At 39.8% G+C, this 21,611-nt stretch overlaps 1 protein-coding gene across 6 annotated transcripts in view; it reads left to right on the top strand.

Annotated features, from left to right (window-relative positions):
* Nucleotides 1-19,285, top strand: part of PRKAA1 (protein kinase AMP-activated catalytic subunit alpha 1) — a 31,339-nt gene extending 12,054 nt beyond the window's left edge. The window contains exons 2-10 of one of the 6 annotated variants that reach the window (XM_036309038.1): nucleotides 2,149-2,225; nucleotides 3,200-3,315; nucleotides 3,928-4,021; nucleotides 7,384-7,528; nucleotides 8,538-8,625; nucleotides 11,931-12,155; nucleotides 13,230-13,716; nucleotides 13,820-13,946; nucleotides 16,374-19,285. In XM_036309038.1, coding sequence (XP_036164931.1) covers nucleotides 2,149-2,225; nucleotides 3,200-3,315; nucleotides 3,928-4,021; nucleotides 7,384-7,528; nucleotides 8,538-8,625; nucleotides 11,931-12,155; nucleotides 13,230-13,716; nucleotides 13,820-13,946; nucleotides 16,374-16,618 — 1,604 coding nt within the window. In that variant the 3' untranslated portion in view covers nucleotides 16,619-19,285. Of the gene's footprint in view, nucleotides 1-2,148; nucleotides 2,291-3,199; nucleotides 3,316-3,927; nucleotides 4,022-7,383; nucleotides 7,529-8,537; nucleotides 8,626-11,930; nucleotides 12,156-13,229; nucleotides 13,717-13,819; nucleotides 13,947-16,373 lie in introns of those variants that run through there. The other 5 variants (XM_036309042.1, XM_036309039.1, XM_036309041.1 and 2 more) reach the window with 5 other exon arrangements.
* The last annotated feature ends 2,326 nt before the right edge of the window (nucleotides 19,286-21,611 follow it).

The following is a 21,611-nucleotide window of genomic DNA, read 5'->3' as shown; positions in this document are numbered from 1 at the left end:
TTATCCCAGATCCCACTGTATTAATCTGCTCGGGCTGCCATCACAAAATACTGCTGACTGGTCTGGCTTTAACAACAGAAATTTGTTTTCTTGCTGCCTGGAAGCTAGCGCCTGAGGGCAAGGTTTCCGCAGGTTTGGTTTCTTCTGAGGCCTCTCCCAGATGGCTGCCTTCTCCCCTGTGCGCACGCGGCTTCCTGTGTGTGCCCTGCGGTCTCTGTGCCCACATTTCCTCTCATAGGGACACCAGTCAGGTGGGATGAGGGCCAACCTGTACTGTCCCTTTTTAACGTAGTCACCTCTCTGAAGGCCCTGTCCCCAAGTTTACTGTCATATTCTAGGGGACTAAGGGTTAGGGCAGCCGTGGGCAAACTACGGCCCGCGGGCCGGATTCGGCCCGTTTGAAATGAATAAAACTAAAAACAAAAACAAAAAACCATACCCTTTTATGTAATGATGTTTACTTTGAATTTATATTAGTTCACACAAACACTCCATCCATGCTTTTGTTCCGGCCCTCCGGTCCAGTGTAAGAACCCATTGTGGCCCTCGAGTCAAAAAGTTTGCCCACCCCTGGGCTAGGGCCTCAATATATGAAATTTTGGGGAGACATAATTCAGCCCATAGCAAGTACAAACAACTTAGAAGGCATTTCCTGTTACCGTGAGCCTGATTTCAGCTGATGATGATCGCTGTCGGCGGGGACAGCTCTCTGATAGCGTCTTACAAACTGTTGAGAGGAGACCGTTTTCCTCCTGTAAAGCTAAAACCTAAATTACTTACTTAACATTTTTGGGGGGTAAAGTAATACATGTATATTTTAAAAGGTCCCCACTAGTGGTCAGAGGTATATTTATAAAACAGAATTCCCCATCTCCACTTCCGACTCTTATCTGTTTCTTTTTGTATTTATCTTTTTTTTAAAACCTCCACATGTCTAGTGGATAGATGCATGCATGTAAGCGTTCTTTTACTTCCTATGAACAGGCTTCTTTGGCTGACTGTCTATTATGGTAGATGAGGGTATGAGTTCTCGTGTACCTTTTCCTCTATACCTTCATTCTCCTAATAAAATTATATACTCTTTAAAAATCCATATATGGTGTTTTCATAATTGTGACTGTATAAAAACTCTTTGGTAAGTCAATTCTGTGACAGAATTGTCTTACTTTTAATTTTCCTTGAGTTTTTAACTCATTTTTTTTCATTTGCTTTGTTCTCTTTGGACCTAAGTTTAAATTCTCCACATCTTCAAATGTCTTTGTAAAATATGTTAGTACAATATTCTGTTCTCTCAAACCTGGAAGACAATTTACTCTCTTTCTTTCCCCACAGAAATAACCCTCTTGGATCCCGTGTAGCACTTCTGTCGGGAGTTGTTGCCTTCTGGGTCTCCACAAACCTGTTACGTAGGGCTGTCCTTCATTCTCTGTCGGGGTCACCCTTAGCTTTCTCCTGTATTGGATGCCATCTTCTCGGTTTCCCTGCTGATTTTGATGGACTGTGTATTCTCCAGTAGATTCTTGAGAAAGGGTGGACATTTTGGAGATTTTTGTCTCTATAAACATGTCTAAATTCTGTCGCCATTGAATATCAGGGTATTGCATTCAAAACTAAAAACAATCACTTAATTTTTTTCTTATTTTTAAAAATAGATATGACATTCTCATGAACCAAATTTTAAAAGATTCTGGGAGTTACAGGTAGGGGGAGTTTGTAGCATGAGGGAGTTCTTGGGGATGGTGAAAACTGCTCTGCATCTGATTATGATGGTGGTTACACCAGTTTCTACCTATGTTAAAACCTGTAGAGCTGTGCACCAAAAGAAAACGTTCAATTTGAATGTCTGGTAGTTTAATAAAATGAATAACAAATGAAGAGAATTTAAAAGTGCAAAAAGGAAGTCTCTTTTTTTCTCTTTCCCTAGCCTTCCAGCCTTCCTTTGTGGAAGGAACCACTGTTATCATTCAATTATGTATTCTCCCACTTAATCACTCATACAGACATTCACGGGTAAATCAGGCAGAATGGCAGGAAGTTAAATTTGCTCAAGTATTTTCTGAGACTGCTAAGATTAGTGCTCTTAGAATATGTGTAAGTATGTAGTTAATCAAGCCAGGCACTAATCCATTACAATGGTTTCTCCTACAGTTGGCAAACACGAATTGACTGGGCATAAAGTTGCTGTGAAGATACTCAATCGACAGAAGATTCGAAGCCTTGATGTGGTAGGAAAAATCCGCCGAGAAATTCAGAACCTCAAGCTTTTCAGGCATCCTCACATTATTAAACTGTAAGATCTGCTTCTGTTCCTAATATAATCCTGCCACTGTTTCGTCATTGTTGTTAACCTGATTAACACGCGGAGGGAGAAAGATGACTGACATTTCTTTGGTCTGTTCCTGAGGGGTTTGAAGTGTCTTCCTGTTCCTGCGTTAACCTAGCCTCATTCAAGGTCACTTAAGCCTGTGTTCCTGTATTGCCCTTGTGCTTATCAGCAGTTACCTTCCTCATTCTTTCTTGTCTTCTGGATCAGTGCCCTTCGGATAGAATGTTCAGGGCCCTACTTGCTGCAGGACCAGCAATGAAATAATTTGCTAGTCCGAAACCTTAACCCCCAAATTTCCACGTGTCAGCCTCACTAGAGACGTGCAGCAAATAGGGCTTCCCCCCCAATGCTGCTTACTTCTGATAAAACAAATGACAGAGAATAGAATATCAGGAACCCACTATTGCGAAAGGGCAGTAACGGGACCGTTGTTTTACAGTTGCCACTTGTAGGGGTGTTGGATCATTTGTTTACTGCTCAGCTCCATTCTACAGGCTGTAAGTTAAAGCTGCTTAGGCTTTTGTACTGAACTAGCTGACTCCAAATTGGTTTCCCTCTCACCTCTTCTCATTTGATGAGGCGACCTGGGGTTCAGTGCTGTGCATATGCTGATGACCCCTAAACATCCCGTTCTGAAGCCTCTCCCAGACTCATGCCCACTGCCTGCTCTCCATCTCCATGTGGATGTCCGAGCAGCCTGCAACACTCCCCGCGGCTGAAACAGAACTCGCTATCACTCTCCCCAACTTGCTCTTCCCACAGTTGTCCCCATCTCAGTGAATACCCAGTTCCTCCCGGTAGGAACTGTGGAGGTATCCTTCACCTCCCCCTTGCTCTCACTTCCTCCCATCCATCCCATTGCTTCCTTCCCAGCTCCTTCATCGCCATCAACCTGGGCTGCGCGCCCTTCATCTCGCTCATGGTCTGTGGCAGCAGCTCCTGCCTCCATCTCTACCGCGCACGGTCACTTCTTCACGTTGCTGCCACAGGTAACCTGTGAATAGGCCAGATCACATGACTACTCTGCTTGAAACTTCTGTCTTGGAGTAAATACCAAAGCTCTATCACGGCTTGTAAGGTTCTGTGTCCTCGGGCTTCCACTCACCTCTGCGACTCCATCCCGTTTCTCTCTCCCAGCTCACTGTGCTCTCCTCCTGAGACATACTCCATCACCATCCTTGAACATGCCAGGCAGACTTCCACATAGGGGCCCTTTGCACTTGTTGCCCCCTCTGCCTGGTTCACCTCCTTCCCAGACAGTGGCACACTTCATCCCTCACTTCCATTAGGCTCTGCTCACATACTGCTTTCTCAGAGAGGCCTTCCTTGAATACTCCATATGAAAGGGTCCCCTCAGTTCGTTTTTTTTCTTTCTCTTCAGAGCCTGTTCCACCACCTGAGATAATTAATGCTCATTTAGTTCATGCTTGTTGCCTGACTCCTAGGACATGAACCCCCCAGGAGGGCAGAGAAGTTTCGTTCCCTATAGTTTTCTCAGCTCCTAGCACAGTACCTGGACTATTATAGGTGCTTAATAACTATTGATTGAATGAATGAATATACATGTTTTAATATTGGTAGATAATGTTTTCTCTCACCAGGTACCAGGTCATCAGTACACCATCTGATATTTTCATGGTGATGGAGTATGTCTCAGGAGGAGAGCTATTTGATTATATCTGTAAAAATGGAAGGGTAAGCAGTTCTGATTTAATCATGTACCTGTTTGTAACTCTCCTTACCCCTTACCAGCTTCAGGACACTGTGTGGGAAGCGATTTTGTTAAGAGGTCTGTTTAATACCCATTTCCCTTAGTCATTTGTTTGTCCAGAATCAGATAGTGTTTAGAGCTAGTAAGGACCTTACGGACGGGTTTCTCAGCCTACTTACACAGATGTGTAAACTGAGACTCAGTTTATGTATTTGCTCAAGGTCACATGACTTATTAATGACAGAACTGGAAGGAGACCACAGAACTCATGATTCTCAGACAATGCTTTGGGGGCATACAGATACTTTTAATATATGTCGTAAAGTATTAATCCTTACAAAATATATTATTAAATCTAGGCCTTGCTAGTAAACCTAGCCATATTTAAATTGCATTCACTTTTCTGTTTCCGAAATCTGATGTGCCTGAAGTAGTAAGAACAGCTGCATGAAGGACTTAAGTAGACTTAGAGAATTTAGAGTTGGAAGGAGCTCCAGAAGACATTTTGAATAGTATCTTCAGTTACAGTTACAAAAACTGAACTCTGACCCCCTGCCCATACTTTTTCTCACATCCAGGTTGTTGGCATGCAAAAGTCTCCACTATAGGAGCCATATCTAGCACCGAGCATCCATTCCCCCCCTCCTAATCTAAAGTTCTTTATGTCATTCACTTGTTCTCTATAGCATATGTTTATTTTCATCACACTCAACTCATTAACCAAGTTAATTTTCATTTGCCATTTCTTAACATGGTTCATGTAAATTTGAGGCATTCCACTTCTCTGTTCACTGTATCTCCCCACACCCCCTTTTCTGCCTACAATTATGGAAGTTGAATTGGCATCTTGTTTGCTTTTCCATTTCTTTGTCAGTTTGCTTAACGTTTTCGGAGTTTTCTTCTGTGTTAATCTGTTGCATATTAACATTTCAGTTGTCATCGTTTCTATTTCAAAGGTATTCCTTGTTTTCTGCAATTTTCTTTTCTATAAGTTGCCTTTTTTTTCTCCACAGATGTAATACTCTTATCTGAAGATGACAAGTAGTTAAATTTTTTTCTTGTGTTCCCTGCATTGTTTCTGGACAGTCTGTGCTCCCTGCTCCCTGGTTTTTTAAAATTCACTTTATTGGTCTTTCTTTGTCTCTTGTGCATTGGCCCTTCCTTACTGGATGTCCACTCACTGAGAGTGAGGTACTAAAGGCCTGGCTCATGTGGGTGGAACTGACTGATGGGTGGGCCTCCACACAGGTTGGTTAGGGAGGGACTTACCATTTTATTGGGGTTCACCAAAGGTCAGTAACGCAAACAGCTTTCTTTGGATCAGATAGTCCTCCAGAAAAACCTGCCCGATTCCCCAAGGGCATCAGCTCAGCTGCCAGCACCTGGAAGCGGAAAGGGGAAGAGGCTGCAGGTGACACGAGTCAGTATGCTGACTTTCACGTACTCCCCATGTTTTCCGTCTGGGGCCTCAGCCCTGCCTTGCTGTCCTTGAGGACAGAGCTGGGTCAGCCGTACTGAGAAGCAAATGGTGGGTCTGACTCCCTAGCAGAGGAGTTTAGGACTTCATTCTTCAGCCAATTGTTCTGTTTTTAGCCCACCTCTCACCTCCACCTTCAAAATTTCCCAGGACTCCCCGTTTCTGAGCCTTTCAGAGTCCTCTGTACAGACAGGTTATTGCTGGCTGCCGTGCCTACAGGCGTGGGTTTCGGCCTCCTCTGGCTGGCGAGGCCTTTCTCACTTTCATCCACTCTCAGCTGGTGGCGCCTCTCCATTCCTGCGGCCTCTCCGGTTCTCTTTGTCTTTCTATGCAAATGCCCTTTCCGTAGAATCTCAGGGAGCGGAGACCGAAGGGTCAGGCTGCGAGGGTGACTGGAAGTATGCTTTGACCTTTCTAATCTTCCTTTGTAAATTTCCCTCCTTCATCCTTTGTGCTGTCTTTATTATTAATATAGTGTAATCTTCATTTTCTTGTAGCCTACCTAGTTATTTTACCTCTTATATTTTGTTTAACCAGTTAAGTTTTCTTCTCTTTCACATTTAGAACACATTCTTTTTTCATTTAGTATATTTGATATGATTGCTTAAAAAACCAAACCTACATTTCTTCTAGAAATAAAGGTGTTAGATGGCTAAACCATTCGCATTGTTTTTAGAGGGAAGGGTATCTCATAGTACTTTGATAACTTCTTTAAAAAATATTTTTTTATTGATTTTAGAGGAATGGAGAGGGATAGAGAGATGGATGAGAGAGAAACATTGATTAGCTGTCTCCTGTATGCCCCACACTGGGGATTGAGCCCCAAACCTGGGCATGTACCCTGACCAGGAATCGAACCCTGACCTCCTGGTTCATAGGTCAACAATCAAGGACTGAGCCACACAGTCCAGTCATACTTGATAGTTTTAATTTTGCTTTCAAAAATATTATTATTTCATCTTTTCTCCCAGATAATCTATGCCATTTAAGGTATAAAAATCTCATTTTTAGAATGCTAATTTGTGACCTGTGTTAGAGAATTGCAAATTAGAGTGCTTCACCTTTAAGTATTAATAGCTTATTAGTTAAATACCCCATCTTGGGAGCAAGCATGTCAAAGTAATGATTATGAAAAAAAAAACAAAATAAGAAAATATGGAAAAATGGAAAGAGAATTTTTAAAAGAATATTTAAAAAAACATAGTTGCAGCAAAAGATAATCTTTTCAGTAAGTAAAGATAAATGCTTTTATATTTTATAAAATAAATGGAATTAAAGTTTTTCTTCTGTTAAAACGAAAACGTCTTTTATTTCAGGACATAAAGTGAGGTGATTGCTGGTTAATTCATTGACAATGCTGTAAATGTCACTCCCTCACATAGTCTGACATAGTATCCCCGTCACAGCATAACTGTGTCCTTGTCCTGCTTTATTTTTCTTCAAAGCACTATCAGTCGTTTATTTTACTATTTTCTCAACTGTATTAGTCCCTCTGTTGCTACATAGCATTCAACAGTCATGAGGTTTTCAATAAATATTTGCTAAAGGAATGAAAGATGAAACGTTTTGAATTTATAGGAGAAAACATATCTAGTTTTAGGCAGAAGTTGAAACTGTCTGAAATAGCTCATGAGATATAACGGAAAGCAAGCTATAGCAATGGAGTTTTGAAAGTGGTCACTTTAGAAAGTTGAGTTACTGATTTGGGTTCCAAGATCCTCCTCGAATTTTTGTTTGTGCTGCATAGCTCTCCTCTGCATTTCAAAAGTATCTTATAAGTGAGGTCCATGCATTCATACAGTTATATAGATTGGAGAATTAATTTCTGTTGAAAGACACACCTTTAAGATGCCTCTCTACTCTTCTTAGCTGGATGAAAAAGAAAGCCGACGTCTGTTCCAACAAATCCTTTCTGGAGTGGACTATTGCCACAGGCACATGGTGGTCCACAGAGACCTGAAACCGGAAAACGTCCTGCTGGATGCACACATGAATGCCAAGATAGCTGATTTTGGTAAGGAGATTTTTACAGTTTCACGTTCATCACGTTCAATGAACATGGGTAGCATTCTTCAGATAACTCTTACTTTTATGTCCTAGACTGAGTATTCCAAAGTAATATATCTTCACCATTTTGTTCATGAGCATGCAAAAAGGAGGAGAGATCTAGGAATTTTCTTTTCTTAGCTTTATGTCTTTAAAATTGAGTTTTGTGACAGTAGGTAAACAGTGGTAGTAGAGACATCATTTGAAGGAACCCATTATGTGTAAAGGAGAAGTTAGTGACCTATTTCCAGTGTATTCTTTTAATCAATTATGGAGCAAGAGGTAGGAGACTGGGATGCAGTTATTTAAACTTTGGAAGTCAGAAGATGAATTATATGAACAAAATTATTTAGGGGGAAAAAAAGAGAAGATGTTTTAAATGATAGAAAAACAGTTTCAACTTGAGAAAAATGTAATTTCAGCCAGAAAATACAAATTTTGACAGATTATCAAAAATGAATTTAAGTTTCTTTTATTTCCTATAGAAATTGCTATTACCATTGTTAAGTCTAACAGAAAAATGAATCGAATACATTTTTGAGAAGATATAGGGTCTTTTTGTAGTAAAACTATGAGGGAACTTCGATTTTCAAAATTATTATATTTTATTAAAGAATCAGAACAAGGATTAAAAGAAACTTTCAATTTTAATTCTTCTCTGTTCTACATTTTTTCTAGTAATTTCTGTACTAATAAAATTTAAACATGCCAAGTTTATTTTAGTAAGCACAGTGACTAATAGCTTAATACATGCTCATTAAATTGAAAAAATGCACTAACTTTAAATGTTAAAATAGATCACAAATTTTAGGGCATAGTGGCAAAATATTTGGGAATAGTAAAGACTAGGATTTTGTTGCAGTAAAGAATAAAATGGTGTATTACTTTAATGCAAACTCAATGGTATTGTTTAATGGAGTTTAGCTTTTATTTTTATCCTTGGGAAATCTTGAGTAGTGGATTTTGTGCATTTCCAGGTCTTTCAAACATGATGTCAGATGGTGAATTCTTAAGAACAAGTTGTGGCTCACCCAACTATGCTGCACCAGAAGTAATTTCAGGAAGGTAGTATTTGACACTCCCTGCCCTCACTACATCTGTAATTGCCTTTTTCTCCTAGATTTTGTTAGGCTATATGTAGTGCCTATAGTGTTTAATTTAGTGAAAGGATCGGAACTTAAGGCTTACTCTTTTCTTATCCAGAAAGTGTTCTGTTTTAAGAATAAAACATTGTAATTAAGGCCCCCATTTATAGAGGAGAATGTTGGTATGCAAAGTCAATGTTACATTCAAGTAATTAGATGAGAGTACTTAACATTTTTACTTCCTGGTGGTAGAAATTGGAGGTTTAAAACTAGTGAGTTTTAAAGGTAGGTAAGACCTTAAAAACTTGCTTAATACAGAAATATCTAGTAGTTACAAGTGGCTTACTGTTTACTTAGATCAGGGGTGGGGAACCGTTTTTCTGCCAATGGCCATTTGGATAGTTATGATTCACATAATAGAAATTTATGTTGCTATGAAAAAAGCTCCTAGATTTATTGAACTTCAAGTCCGCCTGCAGTTGCCCTGGCAGGGGCAGCCCAAATGATTTCATGGGCCTTATAAGGTCTGTGGGCTGGATGTTTCCCACCCCTGATTTAGATGAAGAATTAAAATTGTAATGTGTAGCTTTAATTTTTCAAATAGATAATATTTTGTAGTAGCTTAAGGTTTTATGATAAAGTGTCTTGGAGAATTGGACTCAAGTATTAATAAAATCTTCAGATTTCATTTATTTTGAATTGTCATAAAAAGTTTTTTAGAGACTGCAGTACTGTAAGAATGCTAACCTCTCAAATTACTAAGTTAATGTTTGAAACAATGGGAATCTTTGTAAGGTGCACCTTTTTGAATAGTTTAGATGACAGGGAAGTTTAATTTTTTTAAAAAGAGTAATTGTTCTTCACTGTATCACTGAAATTCAAAACAGAAGGTTGATTTTGTTTACTAGTTTTTATAGTTAACTTTTAAAAAATATATTTTTTTATTGATTTCAGAAAGGAAGGGAGAGAGAGAGAAACATCAGTGATGAGAAAGAATCATTGACTGGCTGCCTCCTGCATACCCCACACTGGGGATTGAGCCTGCAGCCAGGGCACGTGCCCTGACCAGGAATTGAACTGTGACCTCCTAGTTCATAGGTTGATACTCAATCACTGAGCCATGCTGGCTGGGTTATAGTTAACTTTTAAGAACTTTTATTCAAACCACTTGTCTTTGTTTGAATGTTTCAGATCCTGATTAATTTGTAATGCAGAAATATTGTAGTACTTTCTTCCTATTTTCATAGGCTTGCTTGCCTAACCTGTTCAGAGAAATTATTTCTATAAAGTCATGGCTATGAATAAGGCATAAGTATCCTAATTTTAGATTTAGCAAGTTTTATCATTTTATATTAACTTAGTGTCCAAAATTCTTTAAAAAATTTCATTTGTGCTATCTAAATTCTTTTGGGAAGAAAATTTAGCATCTAGATACTGGGGGCAGGGTTAAATAAATACAAATAAATGTATTGTAATTATGCATATATGCAATGGGCCATGACTGAAGTCTGATTTTCCTAGTTTGCATAAGGGCTTTCTGTGAGATCTGGATGAATGGAAACTTTTACTTTCAAAACAGTGTTTATAGTGGGAAGAGATCAACCAAAGAACTTGTATGCATATATGCATAACCCATGAACACAGACAATAGGGTGGTGAAGGCCTGGGGTAGGGGCATAGGGGCGGCTAGGAGAGGTCAGTGGGGGGGAAGGGGACATATGTAATACTTTCAACAATAAAGATTTAAAAAACAAAAACAGTGTTTACTGATCAGTTCAACAATTTGACCGATTTAAAGAAATCCTTTCTCCGAAGCCAGACTTTGCATGGGGCATCTGACCAGTCTGCAGCGAGGCTGGTCAGCTGGCCACAGTGCACTGCAAACAGAATCGTCTGTGAACCAGTTAGCGTGGCTTCCTTCCAGGCTCAGGCCCCTTTACCTTGAGGAGGTCTTGGGTTACTGGGGAGACTGGATGTAGAGTCCGTCACTAGAGAATATTCTCTAGTGAGAATAGAGAATAGAGAGAGAATAGAGAATAGAGAATATTGATGCAAGATCATTTCCTCTTTCCTCTGTAACCAATTAACAGTGGTTTTAAATTCACTGATGATATATTTGCTCAAGGTTTGAGACTATTGGTTGAATCTCATGAGGGCCATAGATGGTAGTAAGAACAGAATTTTAGCTCTAGTCTGTAAATTAAAAAACAAACTTCTGACTTTTGTTTTCAAAGAAAGTATGGATAGAATTAGTACAAAATCTTAATATGTAGTATACAGCACTGATTACACAAACTATAATAATAAAAGCATAATATGCTAATTAGACCGGACAGCCAAACGACCTTCCGGACAACCTTCTGGATGAAGCTGGGGCTGCGAGGGCCAAACCCCTTGTGCGAATTTCGTGCATTGGGCCTCTAGTCTATAATAATAAAAGCATAATATGCTAATTAAACTGGACAGCCAAACGACCTGGATGAAGCCGTAGTGGTGGGGGCCTCAGCAAAGGAGGTTAGGGGCAAATAGGCCGGCAGGCGAGCAGTTAGGGGTGATTAGGCAGGCAGGCAGGCAGAATAGTTAGGAGCGATTAGGCAATTGGTTAGGGGTAATCAGGCAGGCAGGCAGGCAGAGTGGTTAGGGGCAATCAGGCAGGCAGGTGAGTGGTTAGGGGCATCAGACAGGCAGGAGAGTGGTTAGGGGCGATCAGGCAGGCAGGCGAGTGGTTAGGGGCGATGAGGCAGGGAGGCAGAGTAGTTAGGGGCGATCAGGCAAGCAGGCAGGTGAGTGGTTAGGAGTCAGCGGTCCCGGATTGCGAGAGGGATGTCCGACTGCCAGTTTAAACCAGCAGTCAGACATCCCCTGAGGGGTCCTGGATTATGAGAGGGTGCAGGCTGGGCTTAGGGACCCCCTTCCCTCCTGCCCCCCCTGCACAAATTTCATGCACCAGGCCTCTAGTATTCTAATAATTATTTATGAACTATCCATACTTAACATTTTTTAAAAAAATATATATTTTTATTGATTTCAGAGAGGAAGGGAGAGGGAGAGAGATAGAAACATCAACGATGAGAGAAAATCACTGATAGGCTGCCTCCTGCCCGCCTCATACTGGGGATCGAGCCCACAACCTGGGCATATGCCCCAACTGGGAATCGAACTGTGATATCCTGGTTCATAGGTGGACACTCAACCACTGAGCCACGCCAGCTGGGCCGTACTTAACATTTTTGGTTAAATGACTGACTCTTAAGTTACTAACCCAGTGGGTGTTTCCTGTTGCAGACTGTATGCAGGTCCGGAGGTAGACATATGGAGCAGTGGGGTTATTCTCTATGCTTTGTTATGTGGAACCCTTCCATTCGACGATGACCACGTGCCAACCCTTTTTAAGAAGATATGTGATGGAATCTTTTATACCCCTCAGTATTTAAATCCTTCTGTGATCAGCCTATTGAAACATATGCTGCAGGTGGATCCCATGAAGAGGGCCACAATCAAAGATATCAGGTAATAAAGCAACTTGCACATTATCAGGTCTAATAGTGTCAATGATGTAAGGTAAGTGAAAGGGAAAGTTGCAGGACAATATTTACTGTTTTTATGTTAAAAAATAGCATATAGACACATTAATTTATTGTGTTACTTAAAAATACTGTGAGATTGGTAAGAGGGAGGATTTTCACTTTTTTAAAAATATATTTTTTATTGATATTTTACAGATAGGAAGGGAGAGGGATAGAGAGCTAGAAATATCGAAGAGAGAGAAACATTGATCAGCTGCCTCCTGCACATCCCCCACTGGGGATGTGCCCACAACCAAGGTACATGCCCTCGGTTGGAATCGAACCTGGGACCCTTCAGTCCACAGGCTGATGCTCTATCCACTGAGCCAAACCAGTCAGGGCTATATTACTTTTTAAATAAAAAAAATAGCTAATGAAAAATAAAAGGACCCTAATAGGGTCCTTTTTGTAGTGCTTCTATGAGATTTTTCTATAGTATGCTTCATATTTGACATTTAAGTATTCTTATTAGGATTAAAACTTTTTAGTAGTTAATTTATGTGTAGTTATTTGAGTTCTGATCTCATGAATTATTCTTTTTCCTTTTGTTCATCTCAAGGAATAGAAACATTTTAGTATAATCCATGACATACTTTTTGAAGTGGTAGATATTGAATCACATATGAAGTTACTATTTTGTAAGCACATAATCCATCAATATTGCCAGTTTCTTACAGTTTAACCTAATAGTTTAAGTAAGACAAAGGTGATGAGAGAGAAACATCCATGAGCTGCCTACTGGGGCTGTGCCTACAATGAAGGTACATGCCCTTGACTGGAATCGAACCTGGGACCCTTCAGTTCGACGCTCTATCCACTGAGCCAAACCGGTTAGGGCAATTTTCCTTGATAGATAGAATGAAAGGTGAGCCAGAAGAGGAAAATCTCAGTTTTTTTAAAAAAAAATGCTACAGTATAATATATATAAATGAATTTATATCCTAAATTCCCCAACTGTTACTTTCAGTCTCATCTCTACTAAAAATCCCTTCTCCTCGCCCTGCCTTTTTTCTCTCAGGGAACATGAATGGTTTAAACAGGACCTTCCAAAATATCTCTTTCCCGAGGATCCGTCATATAGTTCAACCATGATTGATGATGAAGCCCTGAAAGAAGTATGTGAGAAATTCGAATGCTCAGAAGAGGAGGTTCTCAGCTGCCTTTACAGCAGAAACCACCAGGACCCGCTGGCAGTCGCCTACCACCTCATCATCGATAACAGGAGAATAATGAATGAGGCCAAAGATTTCTACCTGGCGACAAGCCCACCGGACTCTTTTCTCGATGACCACCATTTGAGTCGGCCCCACCCTGAGAGAGTGCCCTTCTTGGTTGCTGAAACTCCAAGGGCACGCCACACCCTCGATGAATTAAACCCACAGAAATCCAAACACCAAGGTGTAAGGAAAGCAAAATGGCACTTGGGAATTAGAAGTCAAAGTCGGCCAAGTGACATCATGGCAGAAGTTTGTAGAGCAATTAAACAGCTGGATTACGAATGGAAGGTAGGAAAGGAAGAGCATTCTGATTATTGGCACATTTGGCAGACCTGTAGTGTTTCATAGCCGAACTGCTTGTGACTTTGTTTTTGTCCATACCGTACGCCAGGTTGTGAACCCATATTATTTGCGCGTTCGAAGGAAGAATCCTGTGACAAGTACATACTCCAAAATGAGTCTACAGTTATACCAAGTGGATAGTAGAACGTATTTATTGGATTTCCGAAGTATTGATGGTATGTACATCCCAAAACACCATAGATGAAGTATTAGACCTATTACCTAACTTGGCTTTTTTGTCTTTGATTCTTTTGATGTGTCTTGAATTGTTCCTCGTAACTCAATAGAAAAAAAAAGTAATATGAGATTTTGTGCTTTTGTGATGTCAACATTTGTAAATCTTGGTATTCTTGTAGTCTTAAACTATATTGTCCTTTTAAGATTATGTTGTAGAATTCTTAAAGCCAGACACAGTCTCATCCTAAAGCAATAGCTTCTGCCACATTTCTGTTTTTTGAAGTGGCTCATTTTGGTAAGATAAATATTTCATTTAGAAATAATTGTTGACTTTTCTGTAAGTTTTATTAAATAATTTCTTACCTGATACTTAATAAAATTTTTACTTTTCACTTGAAGATTAGATAGTTCGTAGCTTTTAGAGTTGAGTGACAAGGCACTGTGAATAGATTTGATGAGTAGCTCCAGAGAACAAGGCATTATTGGCTGGCTCAGGTTTCTTGCAGGGCCCTTTAGAAATGTTTTGTAGGGATTTCTGGTTATTTTTCTCCTCGGAACCAGCCTTTTCCTCCACGCTTGACGCTACAGACATAATCAGAGATAGGCATCTTTTGTCATTTTTGTGAGAGTTACATGTTTCCAGTATCATTTACTTTTCAATAAGTGTGCTTAAATAACAGGTCACTTTTGTGTAAAATGCACTGTAGACGGATTCCTGAGACTAAAGCATTTTATGTCCATGGTAACTATCACAGTTAGCGAACAGTGACATTAACCTTCTACCTAGACTGTTGAACATTTCTAGTTACCAGCTATTATAAACAGTCACTGACAACCTGATAATCAAATCACTGAAATATTTAGAATTTTAGATTAGGTCTTTTAGTCGGTCATTAAATTAATGATCCTATTGCTCTGTAAGATCTTAAAGTACCTTCTTGAATTTTATTAAAGAAACATTAATTATGTTGAGTATTGTTTTACTGTTTTAATAGTTTGAAAATGAAAATCTCTACTTAGAAAACACATCTCTGATTACCATTATGTATGGTTTGCCAGAATATCTCCTTTTCAAATATTTAGATTAGTTAACTTGAAGAAAATTGCAGAAAGCACATACTTGTTTTTTGTTGTTGGTTTTATTTTTAAATGGGAAAAAAATGTCTTAAATGCCAAGGTATATCTATGATGACTATAATACTGTAGTAAATGTACAATAATCTTGACGTTGTTTGAAATTTACATTAACTCATATTTCCCAAGTGTGTATGCTATTAAAACTAATTTACCTTATCTATTAAAAAACCTGTTGGAACACATTTGACTCATAATTCAGGTAAATATTCTTTCTCTACTCCATCATTATAAAATGGTATAGCTGTATATATAAAAATTCTCTCATAAACAAAGCCTATAATTAGGTAAATGTTTATGGCAATTCTTTATTTGCCAAATTAATTAAGATGTGTTGCTATTTTTCTTCATCTAAGATTGTATGGAATATAGTCAGGTGAGACAACTCACCTCTGAATTCTTTTGTCTTTAAACACTCAGAGATAGTGTCTACATAGTATCAGAAAGACACAGATTTGAGCTGTGATATGCTGTCCAAGCTTTTCTGCTTATCTTTATGTCCAAAGAGTGCTTATCTGTTAACACTAAATCAGTCAGAGATATGGAGTGGGTTTTACTTTTCTCACTGTTTTTGGATCAAATTCTCAACTTTTGCACCTGGTTTACCAATGCACTGACCATTTATTGTTTTTGTATTGTGTTCCCAACTTCGTTTTTTTCCTGCTTTTGTTCATTGTTGCTCTTTTATGAGATCTTAGATCAAATATGAAGAGAAAATGGGTGAGTGAAAAACACTGAGATGAGAGTTAGGAGACTTGGATTCTAGATTTACTTCCCTGTTCATTGGTTACCAGTGGCAAGTCAGTTAACTTTTGGGGGTTTGTTTTCATATTGATGAAACAAAGAGTTGGATGAGATATCTTCCAAAAGTACATTTATTCTATGATTTCATTATGGAGGGATTAAGTTCTGTTGCTAAGGAATGATATTCATTAAGCCTCAAGTTATTAGTTTATTGGGCTCTTATTCTTGGATTGCAAGATTTGATGAGTAGCTACATACTGTACCTAATCTTTTTTTCTTTCATTTTATTTTATTTTATTTATTTATTTATTTATTTACTTACTTACTTATTTTGTGCCCAATCTTGATGAGCCATCAGGAGAATGCATGCTATGTGTAAAAAAGGTGAGCAATTTAATACGGATGCTTTGCTTCTGTTTGAGAAGGGATTCAAAATAGACATGCTCTTGATAGCTGGTCAATGATTGCACTCAAAAAAGAGAGTGAAATACTATTGAAATGTGGGTGTGTGTAATGGATTCTAATAAGTTGAATTGTATTTTGCCCAGATGAAATTATGGAAGCCAAATCAGGGACTGCGACGCCACAGAGATCGGGGTCAGTTAGCAACTATCGATCTTGCCAAAGGAGTGATTCGGATGCGGAGGCTCAAGGAAAATGCGCAGAAGCTTCTCTTACCTCATCTGTGACCTCACTTGACTCTTCTCCTGTTGACTTAACTCCAAGACCTGGAAGTCACACAATAGAATTTTTTGAGATGTGTGCGAATTTAATTAAAATTCTTGCACAATAAACCTAAAACTTTGCTTATTTCTCTGATAGCAATAAGCATGCATAATAAATTATAGCCAAATGCTTCCATTTATAATCAAGTTATACATAATTATAACTGAGGATTAGCCTTTTGGAATGCATTTTGCACAGGGATTGGAACCTGATTTAGTTTAAAAGCCTAATGTGCAAAAATGAATTAAGGTAATTTTGTTCCCTGTTTCAGTAGGCATATAGCATCATAAAATATACACAATGAATTATAGGTCTCTCAGGCTCACTTGATTTTTGGCTCTTTTATATTTAGTGTACACAGGGCTTTGTAGAATATTAATTTACCATAAAGGCCTTCATTTGTTATTACATGTTGTGTTATATATTTGCTTCATAAATTTATTCAATAAATACTTGCCTAGAATCCCCAGAGAACTTTATGGGTGATTTTGTTTTCTGGGCTCCTGAACTTCTTAGGTAGCAAGTATCTTCCAACAGTAGGGACAGCATGGAGGACTCTTCCATATTCCCCCCCCCCCCCCCCCCTTAATATTCTATAGTATTTGGTGAGTCACATCAAAGATTAGACACATGCAAGTTTTCTTTTTAGTTTGGTTAAGTCCAGAAACACATACAGAACTAACATTTAAATTTCTAGGCACCGAGTTTAATTTTAACAATTTGTCCCTATATTCTGTACATAAATTGCTCTTTTTGTCGCAAGAGCTGAGTTGCATATACTGTGAATACATCATGTTGTTTTTGCCAATCTTACCTGTTCCTTTGCTCCTCCTGTCAGTATTGAATGTATGCAAACACTTCTTGTTGTTCGATCATATATCTTTTAAATTGATTCACTGCACAGAAAGAACACCTCTTACAAACTATTTAAAGGTTCAGATGTGACTTTTGCTTCCAGATTGCATTATAAACATTTATACATGTGTGTCTACCACTTGGATTCAACACTTGTTAACATGTTGCCATATTTGCTTTATACTTGTGTACATGGATATAGTTATACATATATTTTTGTATATATGATATGCTCTTCCCTGAACCATTTGGATATTGTAGACCTACCCATTACCCCTCAACACTTCAAGCATGTTCTAAAAATAATTATTTAAAAAATATTTTAAACCATAATCCTGTTACAAAAACAATTCCCTAATGTAATTTAATCATGCATATTTAGATTTTCCCAGTTCTCCAAATTTCTTTTATAGCTGGTTATTTCAAACCAGATGCAATTAAAGTTTACACATTGCATTTGGTAATGTCCTCTTAGGTATAACACTATTTTAGTAAAATACGGAAATAATTGGATACTTCTAAATGGTCACATTTGATTTGCTTTTTAATTACTTTTAAAAAGGTAGTATTATGGGAACCGCCTAAAGATGCTTAATCTTCCTAAGATTTCTGATTTATAGTCTTTTTCTTGCTCTTAGCAATAGCTTTACATTACAAGTATAAATGAAGATTTAAAGTCACCTCAGATAAAATTGCTATCATGTGTATGCTAATAAAAAATAAAAGTATTACTCATATTCGCCTTATACAATTTTACCTTCAAGAAATGGATATATTTTGCTGTTAATCATTTTTCCATTGTAAAAGCTCTCCCCCTGCCCCCTCGTTTAAGACTGTTAATGTAGGGTTTGTTGTTTTGTGTGTGTGTGTTTTTTTGCAAATACAGTGAGCACCTGTGTAATTGGACAGTAACGTACGCAGATGTCATGGTAGCTTGCATAGTACTGTCGTTGATTTGCCTCCAGCACCCCTAGAAACATGCACTGAATCCAAAAGAAAAATCTGGGCTTCTTTTTGTCCAGGGCTTGTTCTATTCAGTTTAGAATCTGAAAGCTGTATAAAACAGTAGGAGTTCCATTTAGGTATAAGTTCAAAACTATATTTTAAATTGTACGTGGCCCTCTGTTTAGAAGATACTGATTTACTATGTAGGCTCTCTAAATGCAGCATTGTTCCTGATGTTAAGAACAGAGACTATTTTTAAAGTTACACATCTGTATATAGAACTAAGACATTGCTGTAATGTCTCTGTAAGCTGTTATGGGGCAGGGGAGGTGGGGGAAACAAAAGGAGGAACCAATTAAATAGGACCTTCTAAAAGTTGTTACTTTTGTAAACTTTGCTTCTTTTTAAGTTATTGTGATTCCTTTTAGTTACTGAGTTTTATTTTGAAGATATTTAAATCTTGCACTTGTACAAATAGTATGATAAATGCATAGACTATTGCAGTAAGTTCTTTTTTAAGCTGGGACATTTGAAATGACAGCTTTTCGTTGAGTATGTAAAGGTTGCATCAGAATTTTCACGAATTTATTGTAGTTTGCAAATTCTTACTAATTGAAAATGTAAAAGAGTCAATGCAAATTATTTTTTATCTTTTTTTATCTTCAGCAATTTATATTTTTTTGTGATTTTATGCAACCATATTTTTACTTTGTTTTGACAACTGAAAGATGTATAAGGTTTTTTGCCAGAAATGTACTATATACATAGTTTTAAATATAACAGATTTTACTGATGTGTAAAAATTTTGCCATTAAAATAAATGATTTCTCACCGAGAGGAACTTTTCTACCACGTTGGGGGATATGGGAGCTTAATATATCATATCTAATTTAAAATAATTTCACTGAAATAAAATTCATTGCTTTTACTTTGATTATATATTCTCTTGAGATGCTTCTATAGTTTTTTTCACAGTTTTAAATGATTTTATACAAAAAGTCCTGCCCTCTCTTACCCCTGCCCCACCCTTTTGGACCTTGTAGTGATAACATTCACATTGAATACCTGCTTGCTGGACTGTGGCCATGCATAGAACTTTATGCATTTATGCTCTGACTGGCACCTTTGGAATGAAAGAAAAATATGCATTATTTAAATTTTTTCCCCTTAAACTCCTATTGCCCACCTCCACAGTAGAAATCTCTTTTTCATTGTGAGTTCTGGCCAGATGAATGAAATTCCACACACAACATAACAGTAGTACAGTATACATCAGTCTTCATGGTGCAATATTCTGAGACACGTTCATGTTTGTTTTGAATGGAGTATATTTAAGTATAAAATTTAAAATGCTTTGATTTAGAAATGGGTAATAAAAACCCATCGTTTTTCATGTTTTACAATGTGTTTAACTTTTATAGCCTCTGGGAAAACAAAATGGGGAAAAACCCACTTTTTTTTTTTTTATAGCTGACCATCTGCACCTCCCTTTTAAAAACAATGTACCTAAATATAATTGCAGTGCTTGGACATTAACTTTTGTCTCAACTCTAGAGAGATGTCACAGCATAAGTCCAGGCGGGTTTGAGAGAACATTGATTAAAGCCGGGAACGGTGGCACAGGAAGGAATTAGGGTAGAAGCAGCAACAGGGGGAAAGTTACAGGGAAGAGCTAGCCGAGAGGGGCTGCTGTGAGCTCTCCAGGAAGTGGGAGAAAAAGGGGGCATTGGAGACAGCACCAGGGGGTGAGCTTGGAATGAGCTTCCGCTGCCCACTGCTCCCCTGGTTGCAATTCTCCTGGGGACCCCTAGAGTTTTAGGAAGAAATTAAAAGTTCATGCCCTGGGAGGGGCGGGGGTGTGCTTCTATAGCGAGTGAGCCCTCCCTGAGCCTTTGTCCCGAGGGCTTTTATCCCCCCCACCCCTTTTCTTTTCTGCAGGTGAAAATCTCAGGGGAGGGTTTCAGTAAAATAGTCATCCGGCTTCCAGGTGCGTTTTAAATATGATGATGCATCAAAATGAGTGTGCACTGGAGCTATTCTTTGGTCTGTGGCTTTAACGGGGTTTTTGTTCTGTGTTCCCTGACTTCACCTGTCTCTGGGGTAGGGGGTCCAGATGGCCTTAACCGGGTCTTTGTTCTCCATTTCCCAGGCAGGGTGACTTCCAGTCCCCTGGCTAGGGGGGGAGGTGTGAACGCCTGCTCTCAGGTGTTCTTGGCTGGGAAGATAAGGTCTTGCGATTCCCCAGCTGGCGGTAACTGTCCAGACTGCTTGTTGAATTTTCTTGTGTGTTCTGCTCCGCGTGCCGGGGAATCTTCCCAGCTTCTTACTGTCCTGCACCCGGAGGCTCACCCTGCAGGAGCACTGGCGGGCACCGGTGGCTGTCATCGGGGCCGCGGTGGCAGAGCGACCTTTCTTCCGGGGATGTTGGGCCTCCGGAGGCGATTCCATTGGTGGCCACAGCAGGCCCAGGGCGCCTGTGGGCGGGTCGGGGCTGCGCACGGGGGAGCCCCCGCGCACCCGGGAGCCCACCGCGCACCGGGGAGCCCCCGCGCACCGGTGAGGCCCGCGCACAGGGGAGCCCACCGCGCACAGGGGAGCCCCTCCCCACCCGGTCACAGCGCTGGGCCCGCGGAAGCCGGGGCCACAGCAATGGCCTGCCTTCACACAGCACAGCTGCAGTGACGACAACCTCAAGTTCCCAGGTGCCCGAACACCCCGCGCTTATTTTCAAGTCGGGAACCACAGCTTGTTTAGGCCGTAATTCCCCCTCCTCTGTCAAACGTGTGTCTTCCGAAGTCCACAGCGGACGCTCCCCGGCCTGCTTCCCTGGCCCTTTTTCAGTGAGTCCGCCTCTGGCCCCTGCGTGGGGCCGGCCTCCACAGCGAGAGCGGACACTCTTCAGAGCAGGGCCATACCTTCCTGCAATAAAGCGCCCACACCACTCTGCCCGCGCCTCCCGGCTTCTCCGCTGGCCGGCTGGGTCGCGCAGCCGCAGTTTCCCACGCCCTCCCGCCGGCGCCTGCGCACTCGATACTTCCGCCTGCTGCTTAGAGGGCGCGCCCAGCTCGGGTGGCTGGACTACAAATCCCAGAGGGTAAAGGAGTGGGGGGGGGGGGCGGCCGCCATGACTTCTGGGATTCGTGGTCCAGGGGAAGGATTGGCGGATGAGAAAAGCTTTGAGAAGCGTCTTTTCCGTGCAGGTTTCTCTGGACGCTTCCGACGCCGCGGGTCGGCCAACCCCGTATCTTGGATTTTAAAAA

This window comes from Myotis myotis, unplaced genomic scaffold, assembly GCF_014108235.1.
Source record: "Myotis myotis isolate mMyoMyo1 unplaced genomic scaffold, mMyoMyo1.p scaffold_m19_p_5, whole genome shotgun sequence".
In the NCBI taxonomy this organism is placed as follows: Eukaryota; Metazoa; Chordata; class Mammalia; order Chiroptera; family Vespertilionidae; genus Myotis; species Myotis myotis.
Note: the sequence above shows the minus strand (reverse complement) of the source record. Positions and strands in the feature narration are given on the sequence as shown.